An 18,117-nucleotide genomic window follows, 5' to 3' on the forward strand; every position below is an offset into this window, starting at 1 on the left:
GAGTTCTGAGTAACATTTATATTTCACTTGTTACCACAATAAATTTTGCTTCTTTGGCCAAAATATAGAGGAGTTTACACAAATAATTTCACTACCTATCTAATGTAATTGTAATATCACCTATAAAAAACTAACTTAGGACAAGACAGGACAATAGGTAATGAAATAGCTTGTTGTTGGTACAAAAATAAATATTTAATTTCTTGACTTACATTGTTGCATACCCACACATTTTCTCCTTTCACCAGCTATTGATGGTGGTTTAAGAAAAACATTCCCCAGGGGGCACAAAAAAAACTACTATTGGGATACACACAAAAGTTTCACATATTAACTACGTGTCAAAATACTCTTCTCTTTCTTTGCTATCTTTTGTCATTAACTCATTTCATTACCATCAACCATTTATGAAATACAATGGACGTTACGTCTGTGCACACAGGTAGATGCAAATGTACTACAAAAAGTTAATTTTTTCGAGACTGGCAATAGATATAGAACTACTTCGTAGTTTAAAGAGGATTTCAATATGCAGCAATGTACAATCTAATACACACAAAACATTAACAGCAACTCCTCTTTTTCTTCCAAACTATTTGAATCCTGGGCAGTGGGTATGTAATTCTGAAATATAACAGTAACTATGGCCATTAACAAGAAGATAGATAACAAAAAACAGAAAATTTTCAACAAATAGTTTCTGTGAAATGGTTTTAGAAATATTACTGAGTAGCCAATGTGCATGTGTGTTTGCTCTATCAGTGTAGTGCATTGGCCACCTGCCAGGCTTAAGTGCACAAAGAATGTTCCCTTCATCCTGACTAGGCAGGTGGCACCAATCCATGGCCGGCCCTACCACTATGTGCTGCCCTAGTAGATAACATGGCAATATTATTCACCCAGCTTCAAGCGGCCTCATGCTGGTCTCGCTATGTGGGTAGCCTGTGTTCTTTGTGTGTGCACTCAAACTTAGGAAAGAGGGATAAGTTGAGGAAGATTAGAAAGGAGGGGGCGGGGGGGGGGGGGGGGGGCACAAGTCATACAAACCCAAGAATGAGAGGGACCCACCTACTGCGAGGACAGGAAAAAACAAAGCTGGGGAAATGTGTCTGGAAAAGGAAGTGGACAAAAATAGTGTATTGGTAAGCTCTGTGCCAGCTTCAGTCCACAGCTGTAAGGATAGAATGAAAGTAAGGACGCATTAAGAACAGAAATGAGTAGTGGACTCAATAGTGCAATTATGTGCAAAAGAGGGGGGGGGATTATGACGTGCATTCAAGTTCTAAGGCCTCCGATTTTTTTTCTCCGGACTGGAAAGAGATAGAAACATGCGCATTGTTTTAAAATGAGGCTGTGTTCATTGTCAATACGTCCCAGAGATGGCAGCACCGTACGGCAGATGGAATTTTACCGCCAGCGGCGAGAATGAGAACTGTTTTAAATACTTAAAATGGCGACGTTTTCCTTACTTGAACAGCGTGCAATCATTCGTTTTCTGAATTTGTGTGGTGTGAAACCAATTGAAATTCATCGACAATTGAAGGAGACATGTGGTGATGGAGTTATGGATGTGTCGAAAGTGCGTTCGTGGGTGCGACAGTTTAATGAAGGCAGAACATCGTGTGACAACAAAGCGAAACAACCTCAGGCTCGCACAAGCCGGTCTGACGACATGATAGAGAAAGTGGAGGGAATTGTTTTGGGGGATCGCCGAATGACTGTTGAACAGATCGCCTCCAGAGTTGGCATTTCTGTGGGTTCTGTGCACACAATCCTGCATGACGACCTGAAAATGCGAAAAGTGTCATCCAGGTGGGTGCCACGAATGCTGACAGACGACCACATGGCTGCCCGTGTGGCATGTTGCCAAGCAATGTTGACGCGCAACGACAGCATGAATGGGACTTTCTTTTCGTCGGTTGTGACAATGGATGAGACATGGATGCCATTTTTCAATCCAGAAACAAAGCGCCAGTCAGCTCAATGGAAGCACACAGATTCACCGCCACCAAAAAAATTTCGGGTAAATGCCAGTGCTGAAAAAATGATGGTGTCCATGTTCTGGGACAGCGAGGGCGTAATCCTTACCCATTGCATTCCAAAGGGCACTACGGTAACAGGTGCATCCTACGAAAATGTTTTGAAGAACAAATTCCTTCCTGCACTGCAACAAAAACGTCCGGGAAGGGCTGCGCGTGTGCTGTTTCACCAAGACAACGCACCCGTACATCGAGCTAACGTTACGCAACAGTTTCTTCGTGATAACAACTTTGAAGTGATTCCTCATGCTCCCTACTCACCTGACCTGGCTCCTAGTGACTTTTGGCTTTTTCCAACAATGAAAGACACACTCCATGGCCGCACATTCACCAGCCGTGCTGCTATTGCCTCAGTGATTTTCCAGTGGTCAAAACAGACTCCTAAAGAAACTTTCGCTGCTGCCATGGAATCATGGCGTCAGCGTTGTGAAAAACGTGTACGTCTGCAGGGCAATTACATCGAGAAATAACGCCAGTTTCATCGATTTCGGGTGAGTAGTTAATTAGAAAAAAAATCCGAGGCCTTAGAACTTGAATGCGCCTCGTAAGAGGAAAGAATAAAAATGATACCACCAATGGGAACACTTTTTTTTTTGGAAGGAAGGGGGGGGGGGGGGGGGGGGGGGGAGCATGCCTAACAAATGACTACCGAGTGTTCCCACGACTGCCAATTTTTTCTATGTTCATGGGGGTCATTCCTATACAAAATGCTGTGAAGTGAGGATGTTCATCAACTTTTGTATCATGTCATATCACATGTGCTGATTTATGTTGCTGGTTTTAGCAGTGGTGGGGCTGGAGTAAGTGGTAATGAGAGGGTGCATAAGCAGGTGTTATCTTTATGGTCTAGACTCTCAATGAAGAATAATTCCTTAACTTTCTGAATACCTCAACTCCTTTTCCCCACTCAAATTCAACTGGTCCTCTTCCAAATCCTGTCGCCTTCCTTGATGTTGACACCTGCATCATTGAAGCTCACAGTCAAACTTTAGTGCATACAAAACCTTCCAGTGAGCAACAATACCTGCACTATAGCTGTCATCCTTACCACATGAAACACACTTCGTTCCCCCTGTAGATTATGTATCTCTGGCAAATCTATCTGCCCCATCACCAAATCCCTCAATATCTACTACCACAGATCATGCCCAGAAATTTAACTCCTGGGCAGTATATCCTGTTCTCACTTTCTGATTAATATGTCTTCCAGTACCAAACAAGTTAGAAGCATCTAGCTAGTCACCCAGGCCACAATTCTGAAGACTATTTAAGAGCCAGTTAAGGGTCCAGTGTAAGTTTAGTATGAGAATTCAATTTATAATGGAGAAAAATTAGATTACCTGTGAAGACAGAAGAATTTGGGCTTAGGTTCTTGACTCTTCAGTTTTTCTACCTCATATGCTGCAATTTCTTTTAGGGCATTTACTAAATTCTGTAAAAATAGGATTCATTAACAACACATTGTTAACAAACATAGAGACATGTTTATGGAAATAAAACTACTTACTTTATTTGCATTCTTCACAGATTTTTGGAGTTTCTCCACTAAGCTAACATGATCATTTGGATTGCTCCTAAACAGAGGAAGAGAAAAAGGAGTTATATTTTCACACGTAGCAGATCTTTATTCTGTTCCTTCTACAGGCAGGAATATGTGCCTCACTATAATTTACTAAAAAATATGAGCCAAATGAGAATACACATTAGTTTTTAGATGGTGCTCCTTATGTGACATTAAAACAGTTTTCAGCCTTACATAAAAGTACCAATTTTTGGGAGCTATATTTGTTAAACATTTCTCTCTAATTTTATTTTCAACCATGAAATGAAAGAAGGCAAAGAGAATCTAGTGCTCCTTATTGCTTACTAGTAATATCTGCATTATTGTTAAGTACAAGTGCTCATAAGTGCCCATAAGTCCAACCCCTCGTCCAAGTCGTGGGAGATGGGCAACGGCACAAAGTAGGGGATTGCCTTTAGGGGCGATGTACAGCGGGGACTTCGTGTGCCCCAGGACCGCTACGGTAGCTGAGAAGGCCCTATGGGAACCCTGAAACGTGACGGCTAACGGGGCTCTGGTGAAGCTGCGATAGGCCTAGCAAGCCAGTAGTGGATAAATCAACTGCTTTCAAAAAGGGAACATGCCTCGGATCACGGAACGGATTTAAAGGAAACGGACCAAGCAATGGAAAAGGATTACGAGATGGTTTACGGCTGGGCACCTTAAACATAAGGACTCTAACTGGGAAGTTAGAAGAAATTGTAGAAATGATGGAAAGGAGGAAATTGGACATCTTGGGACTTGCTGAGACTAGGTGGAGAGGAGTTGGTGAAAAACCACTAAGTAAAGGATGTAAACTGTACTGGATAGGGAATGAGAGGGGAAGAAATGGAGTGGCAATAGTGGTCAGAGAGGGTCTGCAGGAGGAGGTGGAAGGTATCAATGATCGAATGATAAAAGCCAGAGTACGGGTGAAAGGAAAAAGCATTGAAATCATCCAAGCATATGCCCCACAGGTGGGGTGTACAAAAAAGGAGAAGGAGGAATTTGAAGATGACATGCAAAAGCAGCTAAATGGAGGAAATCAGATTATAATAGGGGACCTCAATGCACATGTTGGCACAGACAGGAAAGGATTCGAGGAGATAATGGGACCAGAGGGCTGGGGGAACCGAAATAGAGAAGGAAAATTGTTGCTGGAATTCTGCAAGAGGAATGGGCTGGCGATCGCAAATTCGTGGTACAAGAAGAGGAGTAGTCACAAAATAACTTGGTACAGTGGGGACTGGTCCCAAACTTCAGTAGTAGACTATGTACTAGTGGATAGGCAGATGATGAGCAGCCTCACAGATGTTAAGGTCATACCATCTGAGGCCTTAGACAGCGACCATCGGCTGTTGGTAGCCACCCTAAGAGAGAAGAAAGATAGGAGGGCAACAGATATACAGGAGAAAAGGTTGAAGACATGGATGCTGAAAGAGGATGAACGGAGGACCCAGTACCAGACACTGATCAGGAAGAAGCTGCCAAAGGAAGATCAGAGAACAGTGGAAGAAGAATGGGGCGATTTTAAGAGGGCTCTAGTTGAGGCAGCTGAGACTGTGTGCGGAAGAACTAGCACAAAGAGGAGAAGTAGGGAAACCCCATGGTGGAACAACATATGTAAAGAGGCAGTACTTCGAAAGAACAAAGCCTTCAGAGAATGGTTCCAGACCCGAACAGAGGAAGCTAGGGTAAAATATAAGGAAAGCAAGAAAGCGGCACAGACCATAGTAAGGGCGGAGAAGAAGAAGTGGATGGAAAAATGGACAAGAATGTTAGAAGAGGACAGTGAAGGGAACAAAAAAGTACTTTACACCATGGTAAGAAATAAGAGGAATGACAGAAGCGAGTGCCTGAGGATCATGGATAATAATGGAAGAGTTGTGGAGGAAATGCATGAGCTCAAAAAGATTTGGAAGGAGTACTTTGAAGATCTGTTGAATGCTGCCAAGCAGGTAACTAACAGCGATGGAGAGCCTAAGGCAGCAGACGATTATAATAGTGGGGAAATTGATGATCTAACTTGGAATGAAGTGGAAGAAGCCATAAAGAGGATGAAAGGGGGCAAGGCACCAGGTTGGGACGAAGTAACAGTGGATATGATACGAGCAGCAGGAGAAGTAGGAACCCAGTGGCTATACAGAGTGCTGAGGGTGGTGTGGAAGGAGAACAGAATTCCTGAGGATTGGAAGAAAGGAATTATAGTCCCGATCTTCAAGAAAGGGGATAAAAGGAGATGTGAGAACTACAGAGGAATCACCCTGCTATGCCACTGTGGAAAAATCTATGAAAAGATGCTGGAGAAGAGAATAAGAAGCAGTATTGAAAGTAGACTGCAAGAGGAGCAGTACGGTTTCAGACCGGGAAGATCAACAACGGACCTCATATTTGCGGTAAGGCAACTGCAGGAAAGGCACTATGAGTACGGGAAGGACTTAATCATGGCCTTTTTGGATATTGAGAAGGCGTATGATAGTATCTGTAGGGACAAGCTCTGGGATGTGCTGAACGCAAAAGGGATAGATGAAGAGATTACACGAAAAGTCAGAAAAATGTATGAGGGAAGTGAGAGTTGTGTGAAAGTGGGGAGGGAACGTACTGCATGGTTCAAGCTGGAAAATGGGCTGCGACAGGGAAGTGCACTTTCGCCTTTATTGTTTATTATTGTTATGGATGAAATCCTACAGCAAGTATCAGATGCAATTGGAGATCATAAAATGAAAGCAGTGCTTTTTGCCGATGACCTGATGTTATGGGGAAATTGCGTGAAGGAGGTGCAAGAGCAGTTAGATGCATGGGAGGCAACGGCAGCACAATATGGAATGCATTTCTCTGCAAAGAAAAGTGAAATAATCGTCACAACAAGGAAGAAGAATAGGCCAAATGTGGATATAACTTGTGGAGGGGAAAAACTACAAGTGGTAGAGAACTTCAAGTACCTGGGAAGCGTGATTGAAAGTAAGGGGGGAAACGCAATGGAAATAAATGAAAGATGCAGAAAAGCAGGGCAGTTCTACAAATGCATTAGGGGGCTTATTTGGAGCAAGGAGGTGCCACAGAAATCCAAGGGAATTATATACCGAACCTACTTTGTCCCCATATTGACATACGGAAGTGAGACATGGGTAATGCACAAAAGCGACAAAAGTAGAATACAGGCTAGTGAAATGAAGTTCCAGAGGAGCAGGTTGGGTGTAACAAGACGAGACAGATTGCGAAATTTGTATGTGAGGGAAAGACTAAAGGAGGAACCAGTACAGGACAGGATAGAAAAATCAAGACTGCAGTGGTATGGACACATGAAGAGAATGGATGAGGGAAGAATTCCAAAGAGGATGTTTGATCTGCAACTGGAGGGGAAGAGGCCCAGAGGAAGACCAAGAGATAGATGGGTGAAGGGAGTGAAGGAATGTGTGGTGAGAAGAGGAGAGAACTGGACGAAGGTGGAAGAGGGGGAATGGTGGAAAGACAGAACACGGTGGAGAGGCTTGTGTTCCCGACAGACCCAGCCAGTGGCTGGAAACTGTCCAAGATGATGATGATGACAAGTGCTCATGTATAAAATAAAAATGTAAACGTCTGTCACCACAGAATCTGAATTTGCAATAAGATTCTACAAGACTCAAGTGGGGGAACAGACAGAGGGATTGTTTGGGGGGAGGGGGGGGGGAGACAGACAGGGGGGGACGGACGGACAAGGGGATGGGGGTAAATGGGCACAGAGTGTGGGGGGGGGGGGGGGATGACAAGGTGATGGGCAGAGAGAAGGGGAAGGAGGAGATGGAAAGAGACAGGCAGAGACAGATATTTACACATGTATCCAATTCCCATACGTATTAGAAATGTGTACTTTCTCATTTCTTTCTTTTCCATTTAACTACAGCAATGCAGTGTGGCTGGGAATAGCATTTAATAAGAAATCAGGAAAAAGTGTCATATATAGTGAAACATTTTCTTAGTCTGACAATGTTTCAGTATGTTGGTTAGCTGGTACTGTGCAGAATTAGTCTACTGAAGGATAGAATCTGAGCTATTCTAATGAAGTTGCAAAACTGATTCTCCAAATGCTGAATGCTCTGCTACACACACACAGTTAATATGTAGTGTAACTCTATTTGTCTAAAAAGCAAATGAAACAGGGTAAAATTATTCAATTCCGAGACAAGTAGTAATAAACACTGAGCAAGCTAATGCAGTATTTCCTATTTCACATCCTACAAAACTATGCACGAATGTGAGCTGTAAAACAGAAAAATTATATGTAAAATATCTACAGCTACAAGACTACTCTGCAATTCACACTTAAGTGTCTGGCAGAGGATTCATCGAAACACTTTTACACTACTTATCTACTGTTCCACTCTCAGACAGCACGCAGGAAAAATGAACACTTAAATTCTTTCATGCAGGTCCTGATTTATTTTATTACAAGGGTGTACTGAAAAGTAATGCCTCTGAATTATATATATGTGAAGATTCTTAAAGCTGTGTGAATAAAACAAAGTTCTTGACATTCTACATTTTTATTCTTCATGTCTATATATTTGTTTCTCAACATATTCAACTTGGCAATGAAAATATGTCTCCATGTTGAGTCCAGCTCATTGATACTGTCACTGTAGAATGTCTGACTTTATTGACAGAGCCACATCAGCACCTCTACTTGCAGCGCTTCACCATTATCAAAGTGAAGTCACTGAAGGTGATCTTTGAGTTTTGGAAACGATGAAAATTGTACGAGGCCAAGTTGGGACTGTGTGGAGGATGGCTGATGACAGTGAACACAAGGCATTGGATTGTTGCAGATGTTGCAGCACTGGCATGCTGAAGGAGAGGGTGCGGATGCTCCACGTGTGGACTTGTTTCTGATGTTAAAATCTTAAATATATAACATGCTGTTTCTCACATACCAACATAGTTAAGTTACAATCTGCCATGTTACACACTACAATTTGAAGCCCTCTAGCATCAGAGGGTTGCAATTAACATCAGGGAAGTGGGAAAGTCAATCAAGTAATATACATGACATATAATATCTCAACTAATATTGAGAACAAAATAAAAAATTTGGAGGCGCTACTTTTCAACATTCCCTCGTACAATGATCATTTCTTCCTATATAGGTTGGTGTCAACAAATATGTTCACATTCAGAGGAGAAAGTTGGAGATTGAAATTTCACAAAAAGAGCTCACCACATTGAAAAACACCTTTGTTTTAATGATTGCACAATATCTTTGACACTTTCTCCCCTATTTTGTGATAATACTAAAGGGGCTGCAGCTCTTTGAACTTTTTCGATGTCCTCCATACCCTATCAGAAGGATCCCTTACCACACAGCAATACTGTAGCAGAGGATGGATAAGTGTAGTGCAGGCAATCTCTTTAGTAGACCTATTTAATTTTCTAAGTGTTCTGCCAATAAAAACAGTCTTTGGTTTGCTTTCGCCACAATGTTATGTGATTGTTCCAATTTAAGATGACCATAATTGTTATTCCTAGATATTTAGTGAACTGGCAGACTCCAGATTAGTGTTATTTATTGTGCAACCGAAATTTAACTGATTCCTTTTAGAACTCACAATCTTGTCTAAATCATTTTGTAATAGCTTTTCCTCTTCTGATGACTCCCTAGACAGTAAATGACAGCAAACCTGCAAACAGTTTAAGGTGGACGCTCAGATTGTCTCCTACATTATTTATATAGATTAAGGAACAGCAGAGTGTTTATACTACTTCATCAGGGAACACCAGATATCACTTCTGTTTTACTCCATGACTTTTCAACAATTACTACAAATTATGACTTTCCCGACAGTAAATCATGAGGCTAGTCGCACAACTGTGGCAATATGCCATCGGCACGCAACCTGATTTGAAGCCACTTATGAAGATTGGCATCAAAAGCTTTTCCGAAATCTGGAGATGTGGAATTAATCTGAGATGCCCTGTCAGTAGTACTCATCACATCACGAGAATAAAGACCTAGTAATGTTGCATACTAGTGATGTACTCTGAATCCATGCTGTGTATCAAAAGATCATTTTCTTTCAGGTGATTCATAATGTTCAAACACAGTAAATGTTCCAAAAGCCTCCTGCAAATTGCTGTCATTGATATGAGTGTGTAATTCATTAGTTTACTCCTATTTCGTTTCTTGAGTATTAGTGTGCAACTTTAGGTACGGATCTTTCATCAAGCAAGTGTTTACATGATTGCTAAGTAATGAGTTAGACTATCAGTATACTCAAAGGTATTCAGTTGGTATGCAGTCTTGAATGGAAGACTTATCTTTATTAAATGGTTTAAGTTGCTTTGCTACACTGAGGGTATGTACTTCTAAATAACTCACATCGTCAGCAATTCTCTATTTGAATCCTGAAATATTCACTTTGTCGTCTTTGGCGAATCAATTTTGGAAACTCATATTTAGTAACCCTGCTTTGGTGGTACTCTCATTTGCAACATTACCATCACTGTTGTACAGTGGAACTACTGACTGTGTTTTGCCACTGGTATACTTTACATACGAGCAGAATCCATTCTGCCAGGTTTCGAGAGTTTTGTCGTGGAAACTACTGAAAGCATCTCATCTTTAAGTGCACTGAATTTTGAGCTTCTGTAAAACTTTGCCAATCTTGGGGATTTTGCATCCTTTTAAATTTGGCATGCTTTTTTCAATGCATCTGCAATAGTGTTCTGACCTGTTTTGTATACCATGGGGATCAGTTCTGTCTCTCTTAAATTAATCGGGTACAAACCTCTAAGTTGCTGTTGATGCAGCTCTCCATGCTACTTTATTTTGTGCAAGCCTCTTCATTTCCGAGTATCTACTACAACCTACATCCTTCTGAATCTGCTTACTATATTCATCTCTTGGTCTCCCTCTTCAATTTTTACCTTTCCCGTGCTGCCCTCCAGTACCAAATTGGTGATCGACTAATCCCTCAGAGTGTGTCCTACGAACCAATCAATTCTTCCAGTCAGGTTGTACCACAATTTTTTTCTCTCTTCAATTCTATTCCGTACCTCCTCATTAGTTATGTGATCTAATCTTCAGCATTCTTCTGTAGCACCACATTTCAAAAGCTTCTGTTCTCTTCTTGTCTAAAGTATTTATAGTCCACGTTTCATTACCATACATGGCTACACTCCATACAAATACTTTCCCTGTATTTTATCCGTCACCTCTAGAATTTGAAAGAGAGCATTCCAGTCAACATTGTCAAAGCTTCCTCTAAGTCTACAAATGCTATAAACGTAGGTTTGCCTTTCCTTAACCTATCTTGTATTAGAAGTTGTATGGTTAGTATTGCTTCACGTGTTTCTAGATTTCTCCGGAAACCAAACTGATCTTCCAAAAGTCGGCTTCTACCAGTTTCTCCATTCTTCTGTGAAAGATTCGTGTTAGTGTTTTGCAACTATGACTTATTAAACTGATAGTTTGGTAATTTTCACACCTGTCCGTAACTGCTTTCTTTGGAATTTTTCTTTGGAATTTGAATTATTACATTCTTCTTGAAGTCTGAATACTCCACTAATCTCACTCACCTTCCTCACCAGATGGAAGAGTTTTGTCAACACTGGCTCTCCCAAGATTATCAGCAGCTCTAATGAAATGTTGTCTACTTCCGGGGCCTTGTTTCGACTCAAGTCTTTCAGCGCTTTGTCAAATTCTTCACACCGTATATCTCTCTTATCTTCATCTACATCCTCTTCCGTAGTATCACCCTCATGAACCTCTTCATTGTATAAACACACTATATACTCCGTCAACATTTCTGCTTTCTTTTCTTTCCTTAGGATATGAGCTCTTGATATTAATACAGGTGGCTCTACTTTCTTCAAAGATCTCTTTAATTTTCCTGTAAATAGCATCTACCTTGCCCCTAGTGATATACACTATGTGATCAAAAGTATCCAGATACCCCGGAAACATACTTTTTCATATTAGGTGCCTTGTGCTGCCACCTACTGCCATATCAGTGACCTCAGTAGTCATTAGACATTGTGAGAGAGCAGAATGGGGCACTCCGTGGAATTCATCGACTTCAAACATGGTCAGGTGATTGGGTGTCACTTGCGTCATACCTATGTATGCGAGATTTCCACACTCCTAAACATCCCTAGGTCCACTGTTTCTGATGTGATAGGAAGTGGAAATGTTAAGAGAGACACGTACAACACAAAAGCGTACAGGCCGACCTTGTCTGTTGACTGACAGAGATCGCTGACAGTTGAAGAGGGTCGTAATGTGTAATAGGCAGACATCTATCCAGACTATCACACAGGTATTCCAAACTGCATCAGGATCCACTACAAGCACTGTGACAGTTAGGTTGGAGGTGAAAGAACTGATTTCAAGCGGCTGCTCGTAAGCCACACATCATGCCGGTAAATGCTGAATGACACCTCGCTTGGTGTAAGGAGCGTAAACATTGGACGAATGAACAGTGGAAAAATGTCATGTGGAGCGACAAATCATGGTAAACAATGTGGCAATCTGATGGTAGGGTGTGGGTATGGCGAAAGCCTGGTGAATGTCATCTGCCAGCATGTGTCGTGCCAACACTAAAATTCAGAGGCGTTGGTGTTGTGGTGTGGTCATGTTTTTAATGGAGGGGGGCCTGCACCCTTTGTTGTTTTGCATGGCACTATCAAAGCACAGGCCTACATCGATATTTTAAGCACCTTCTTGCTTCCCATTGTTGAAGAGCAACTCGAGGATGGCGATTGCACCTTTCAACATGATCGAGCACCTGTTCATAATGTAATGCACGGCCTGTGGCGGAGTGGTTACATGACAGTAACATCCCTGTAATGGACTGGCCTGCACAGAGTCCTGACCTGAATGCTGCAGAACACCTTTGGGATGTTTCTGAATGCTGACTTCGTGCCAGGCCTCACCGACCGACATCGATATCTCTCCTCAGTGCAGCACTCCGTGAAGAATGGGCTGCCACTCCAAGAAACCTTCCAACACCTGATTGAACATATGCCTGTGAGAGTGGAAGCTGTCATCAAGGCTAATGATGGGCCAACACCATATTGAATTCCAGCATTAAAAATGGAGGCACGATAAACTTAAGTCATTTTCAGCCAGGTGTCCGGATACTTTTGGTCATATAGTGTATGCTTCTAAAAAACGGTTCAAATGGCTCTGAGCACTATGGGACTTAACATCTGAGGTCATCAGTCCCCAAGAACTTAGAACTACTTAAACCTAACTAACCTAAGGACATCACACACATCCACACCCGAGGCAGGATTCGAACCTGCGACCGTAGCAGTCGCGCAGTTTCGGACTGAAGCATCTAGAACCGCTCGGCCACTGCAGCCGGCCTGTATGCTTCTACACCCTTATATTTGTCCTCTAGCAATTTCTGATTAGCCATTTTGCACTTCGTTTATTTCATTTTTTTGGTGTTTGTATTGCTTTTCACGTGCTTCATTTACTGCGTTTTTACATTTTGCCCTTTCATCAATTAAAATCAATATATCTTGTGTTACCCAAGGATTTCTACTAGTCTTTTTTTTACCTACTTGATCCTGTGCTGCCTTCACTATTTCATCCCTCAAATCTACTCTTTCTTCCACTGTATTTCCTTCCTCTGTTCTTGTCATTCATTCACTAATGCTCCCTCTGAAACACTCTACAACCTTAGGTGCTTTCAGCTTATCCAGGTCTATCTCCTTAAAATCCCACCTTTTTGTAGTTTCTTCAGTTTTAATCTACAGTTCATAAGCAATAAATTGTGGTCAGAGTCCACACTACCCCTGGAAATGTCTTATGATTATATGATCAATCTGAAACCTTCCGGTGTCTCCTGGTCTCTTCCACATATACAGCCTTCTTTCATGATTTTCAAACCGTTAGCTATGATTAAATTTTGCTCTGTGCAAAAATCTACCAAGCAGCTTCCTCTTTCATCCCCCCCCCCCCCCCCCTCCGCCCCTTCCAACTTACATGTAGAGGCATTAATTAGACATCATCATAGATCTACATCATGAGAACTTAATGAAACAGTCTTCAGAGAGGCCCTCAGGAAGTTGTTCCCCTGTTCTTTAACTTGTCTTATTGGGCATGTAGAAATAATGTGGTCTACTGTTTGATCCACTGCACCACCGTCACACTGAGGGCTTTACATCTTGTGTATCTGTGTCATGTGGTTGAGGCTGTTCCATGTTTTTCTCGGCAGCTGTACGTCTATTAGTTATGGTTGGGTTAAAATGTCTTGCCAGTTCTAGTCCAGCAAACACTGTCTAATTACATCTCCATCATTCTTCTATGGGGCAAGGAGCAGGCTTACTACATATAAGCCTGGTTCGTGCAGGCTAGAAAGAACTTTGTTGACTGTACAGTTTTTAGAAACTGAGCCATTGGCTGTCACTCAATTCTTAGTGCACCACCTATTAGCAACTGAGATCACGTAAATTACAGGAGACATGAAGCCAGGAAACTGCTGTTTATTTTAGCATTCCAGTGACGACTATCATTGTGTCTAAGGTGGACACCAATCTTGCTGACATCACTGTTTTTACCACACAAAGCCCAGTATTTGGCAACAGAGTATGTAACTGATTGTGCTACTCTCAGCATGGGAGCAGCATGGAGCAGCAGACAGGCACATTTAAAAACATTTACTTGAAATTTTTTCTACAGTGACTTAACGAATGATTTTCAAGCATACCTCTAAGAGTAATAAAGCATGATTTACTCAAGAACATTCACGTTCAAATTCCTGAGGTACCGTACACATTGAAATCTTCCTGCAAGTTCTGTATGTAACTACAGGGAAATTGAAATATGTTTCTGAACTTGAAGCCGAACACTTTCAAAACAGATTAGTCCCATACTCATAACTTACAAATGATGATAGGTGTAACATTCTTTGCAGTATATGAGTACGGAGTGTAATAAACTGCCCACAAGACTGCCCAGAACTTGAGTGGGTTTATGTTCAAAGACAGCAGGGAATTAAACAACATGCATTAATGAATTAAACAAACAACTTTACTGTGAAACAAAAACACAACAGTAACTAAAATAAAGGAGGCATATGTGGAAGTGCACACCTGTGAAATCGAAGTCTGTTGTTGGATAATATTCAATTGTGTGTTGCTCCATGCTACAAATTATAGCATACAAGGATCTCCGATAGCACACTGTCTCAAGGTTGTCTCGATTTTGCTGTCAAGACTGTCACATTCTCTTTGACAGAGTTCATATGATGTGTGAAGTGGTTTCTTATGACAACATAAATCCAGTTTCAACTAGTCCCAAGCATGCTCAATCCAATTCATGCCAGCAGATACTGCAGGGCATTCCATTTGGTTGATTCACACATACTGGAGGAAGGTGTTCAGGAGGTGGGTTTGGTGTGCTCATGCATTATCATCTCTGAAGACAAAGCCATTGCTGAAACATTGACTTTAGGACTTAACAGTACACTGGAAGCTCCTGCAGCAATACTGTAACTTTCATCAGTGATTAAAGTTGTCAACAGTCAAATGTGATAATGGCCCAAAAAATGACGGCCCTTTTTGAGAACTGCAATGGTACCTGTCTATCTCTGCACTCAGCTGTAACAATTATCAGGCATTGGTGAAATCTTACAACTGATGGTGAAGAGGATCAGACCTCTTTTATCCACGTTCCAATCCAGATGTTCTCTACCCAACTTTCTTGCCATGCTACATGACAGGATTTTTTACTTTTGTACATAATATATGCTTAAAGGCCAATTTAATTGCATGGGAATGTTGACACAGCCCTCACAGTTGTCTCTAAAAAGGCAGCACACACTTCCATTGCATTTTGCTTGGGGTGCTTACAAGCCATAATCTGAAGATATCATTATTTTTATTGAACTGTGTGCAACTACTACCAGGTAGATCCTCAGTTTCTACATCTCATGGTAGTGGTTGAATGCTGAATGACTCACTATGGCATATGCCAATTGTGCTGACAACCTTTATACGATAATGTGACATTGTGTGCACACTCTAAGTTCAAAACGACCCTTTGAGGCACCTTGGGAGACTGAGCAGTGTATACAAGGCTGTATGGTTTGGTTCGTAAGTGGAGGCACAGTGCACTTTACTGAACCACAATGAGAATGCTTTGTTTACTTTTACCTCCTGTACAGGGGTGGATGTACTCAATGATTTCCTATTGTCAAAAGGGCACTGAGATAGAAGATTCTGATCACCAAAACAAAAACATAGCTAGTCTTCATAATGGAGCATATGCTTTTTTTTAGTAGTTTAAGGTATTACTGGCACTAAAATTTGCAGGATTCACAAAGTTCTCTGAAATGAACTGAAGATTAGCTCACCTGAAGAAACCTCAAAATTATGTTGTTCACGAGAGTAGCAAAAATCTTTTCCACAAGACATATCATATACCTATTTTTAAAACTGCAAAACATGAAAAAATATTTTGTATCCGGTTCAAGTCCTCCCTCGGGCATGTGTGTGTGTGTGTGTGTGTGTGTGTGTGTGTGTGTGTGTGTGTGTGTTTTTTGGTCTTGTTGTTGTTGTTGTGGTCTTCAGTCCTAAGACTGGTTTGATGCAGCTCTCCATGCTACTCTATCCTGTGCAAGCTTTTTCATCTCCCAGTACCTACTGCAACCTACATCCTTCTGAATCTGCTTAGTGTATTCATCTCTTGGTCTCCCTCTACGATTTTTACCCTCCACGCTGCCCTCCAATACTAAATTGGTGATCCCTTGATGCCTCAGAACATGTCCTACCAACCGATCCCTTCTTCTGGTCAAGTTGTGCCACAAACTTCTCTTCTCCCCAATCCTATTCAATACTTCCTCATTAGTTATGTGATCTACCCATCTAATCTTCAGCATTCTTCTGTAGCACCACATTTCAAAAGCTTCTATTCTCTTCTTGTCCAAACTATTTATCGTCCATGTTTCACTTCCATACATGGCTACACTCCATACGAATACTTTCAGAAATGACTTCCTGACACTTAAATCAATACTGGATGTTAACAAATTTCTCTTCTTCAGAAACGCTTTCCTTGCCATTGCCAGCCTACATTTTATATCCTCTCTACTTCGACCATTATCAGTTATTTTGCTCCCCAAATAGCAAAACTCCTTTACTACTTTAAGTGCCTCATTTCCTAATCTAATTCCCTCAGCATCACCCGACTTAATTAGGCTACATTCCATTATCCTTGTTTTGCTTTTGTTGATGTTCATCTTATATCCTCCTTTCAAGACACTGTCCATTCCATTCAACTGCTCTTCCAAGTCCTTTGCTGTCTCGGACAGACATTTTTGGTCTTAGCACAAGTTATTTGAAGTAGTATATAAGTCTAGGGACTGATGACCTTAGCAGTTTGGTCCCTAAGGAATTCACACACATTTGAACATTTTGTTAGCCCAATAAAAATTTGTTTCGTATCACAAGGTATCTGCATGAGAAGCCGAAAGGATATGATAACTCACAGTATCATGTGCTTAACGCTTCATAAAGGAAGTCACATCTATGAAGGGATGGAAGGGCTCATTGTGACATTCGGACAGTTCTTTTGTGAGGCACACTCATATAGTACAACTGCTGGCATAATGAGAAAGGCACATATCCACTTCATGCCGCCTCCTGATGCACCGTTACGTAAAATCAAAGCACAACATATTCCGTAAAACTTTTTTGTTTAATTTCATACATCTCACCATGGCTGCTTACCTAATGAAACAGTCCATGTGTGTGTAATTTGACATATTGCGAAAGTTTTATTAGACATAAAATTGAAGTTTATTACTCAGCAAGGCAAAGTGGTAACCTGGCTGCAGCAGGAAATAACTTGGTAAATGACCAAGTACAGTCATTTTCCAATTCAAAGCAGTGCACCTCACAGTGCAAGTGCAAAAAGTGGTCACAGAAACCAGTTGAGCAAAATACCTTCAATTGAAGTCATGGAAGCCATGGTGACCTGCTGTTAATGACAGTAATTTTATTGACAAAGAGGATAGTGTGCGACGCATTGCAAAATGTAAGCACATGTTGACTAGCCAAAGTCAGTCAATGATGTGCAAATTACGGAGGAATGGACATGATACCAACTGATTTTATTATATTCTCAGTATCCATACCTGTTGGGTGTGTCTCCCTTCAAGCAGTCATTACACACATTTTTTGCCATGATACACCACCTTTCAATTCTTTCAATTTCATCACAGTAAAAGCTAACACCACAGCAGCAAGAGACAGTTGATCAGACTGGAACATCAGTACTCCTAAGTGCTATCTAAAAGCAACTCTGTGGGTAAAGCAAGGACAATGAATTCATAATTGTATTCTGTAGATTACTTTTTATTTTTATTTTAGTAGGAAGTCAGAATTATTTCATGCAGTCAAAGAAAGCATTTTTATTCATAGTGAAGCTTCTGAAATTCTGTTAATTGCTTATTTCGTATTGCTGGTAACTAATTAAGAGAGCACTCTTCGGATTTTATACAATTACGTTTGTGCCTTTCAACATTTTGAGCCCTTCGAAGCAGGATATAA

The 18,117-nt window shown here is 41.2% G+C and overlaps 1 protein-coding gene across 1 annotated transcript in view; it reads right to left on the bottom strand.

Moving 5' to 3' along the window:
- Nucleotides 1–18,117, bottom strand: part of LOC124789357 (alanyl-tRNA editing protein Aarsd1) — an 87,927-nt gene that overhangs the window by 11,567 nt on the left and 58,243 nt on the right. Inside the window, exons 8-9 of the mRNA XM_047256684.1 lie at nt 3,547–3,613; nt 3,380–3,471 (exon numbers count right to left, since the gene is read on the bottom strand). Of these exons, the coding sequence (XP_047112640.1) occupies nt 3,380–3,471; nt 3,547–3,613 (159 nt within the window). The remainder of the gene's footprint in view (nt 1–3,379; nt 3,472–3,546; nt 3,614–18,117) is intronic.

Source organism: Schistocerca piceifrons, chromosome 3 (genome assembly GCF_021461385.2).
Source record: "Schistocerca piceifrons isolate TAMUIC-IGC-003096 chromosome 3, iqSchPice1.1, whole genome shotgun sequence".
In the NCBI taxonomy this organism is placed as follows: domain Eukaryota; kingdom Metazoa; phylum Arthropoda; class Insecta; order Orthoptera; family Acrididae; genus Schistocerca; species Schistocerca piceifrons.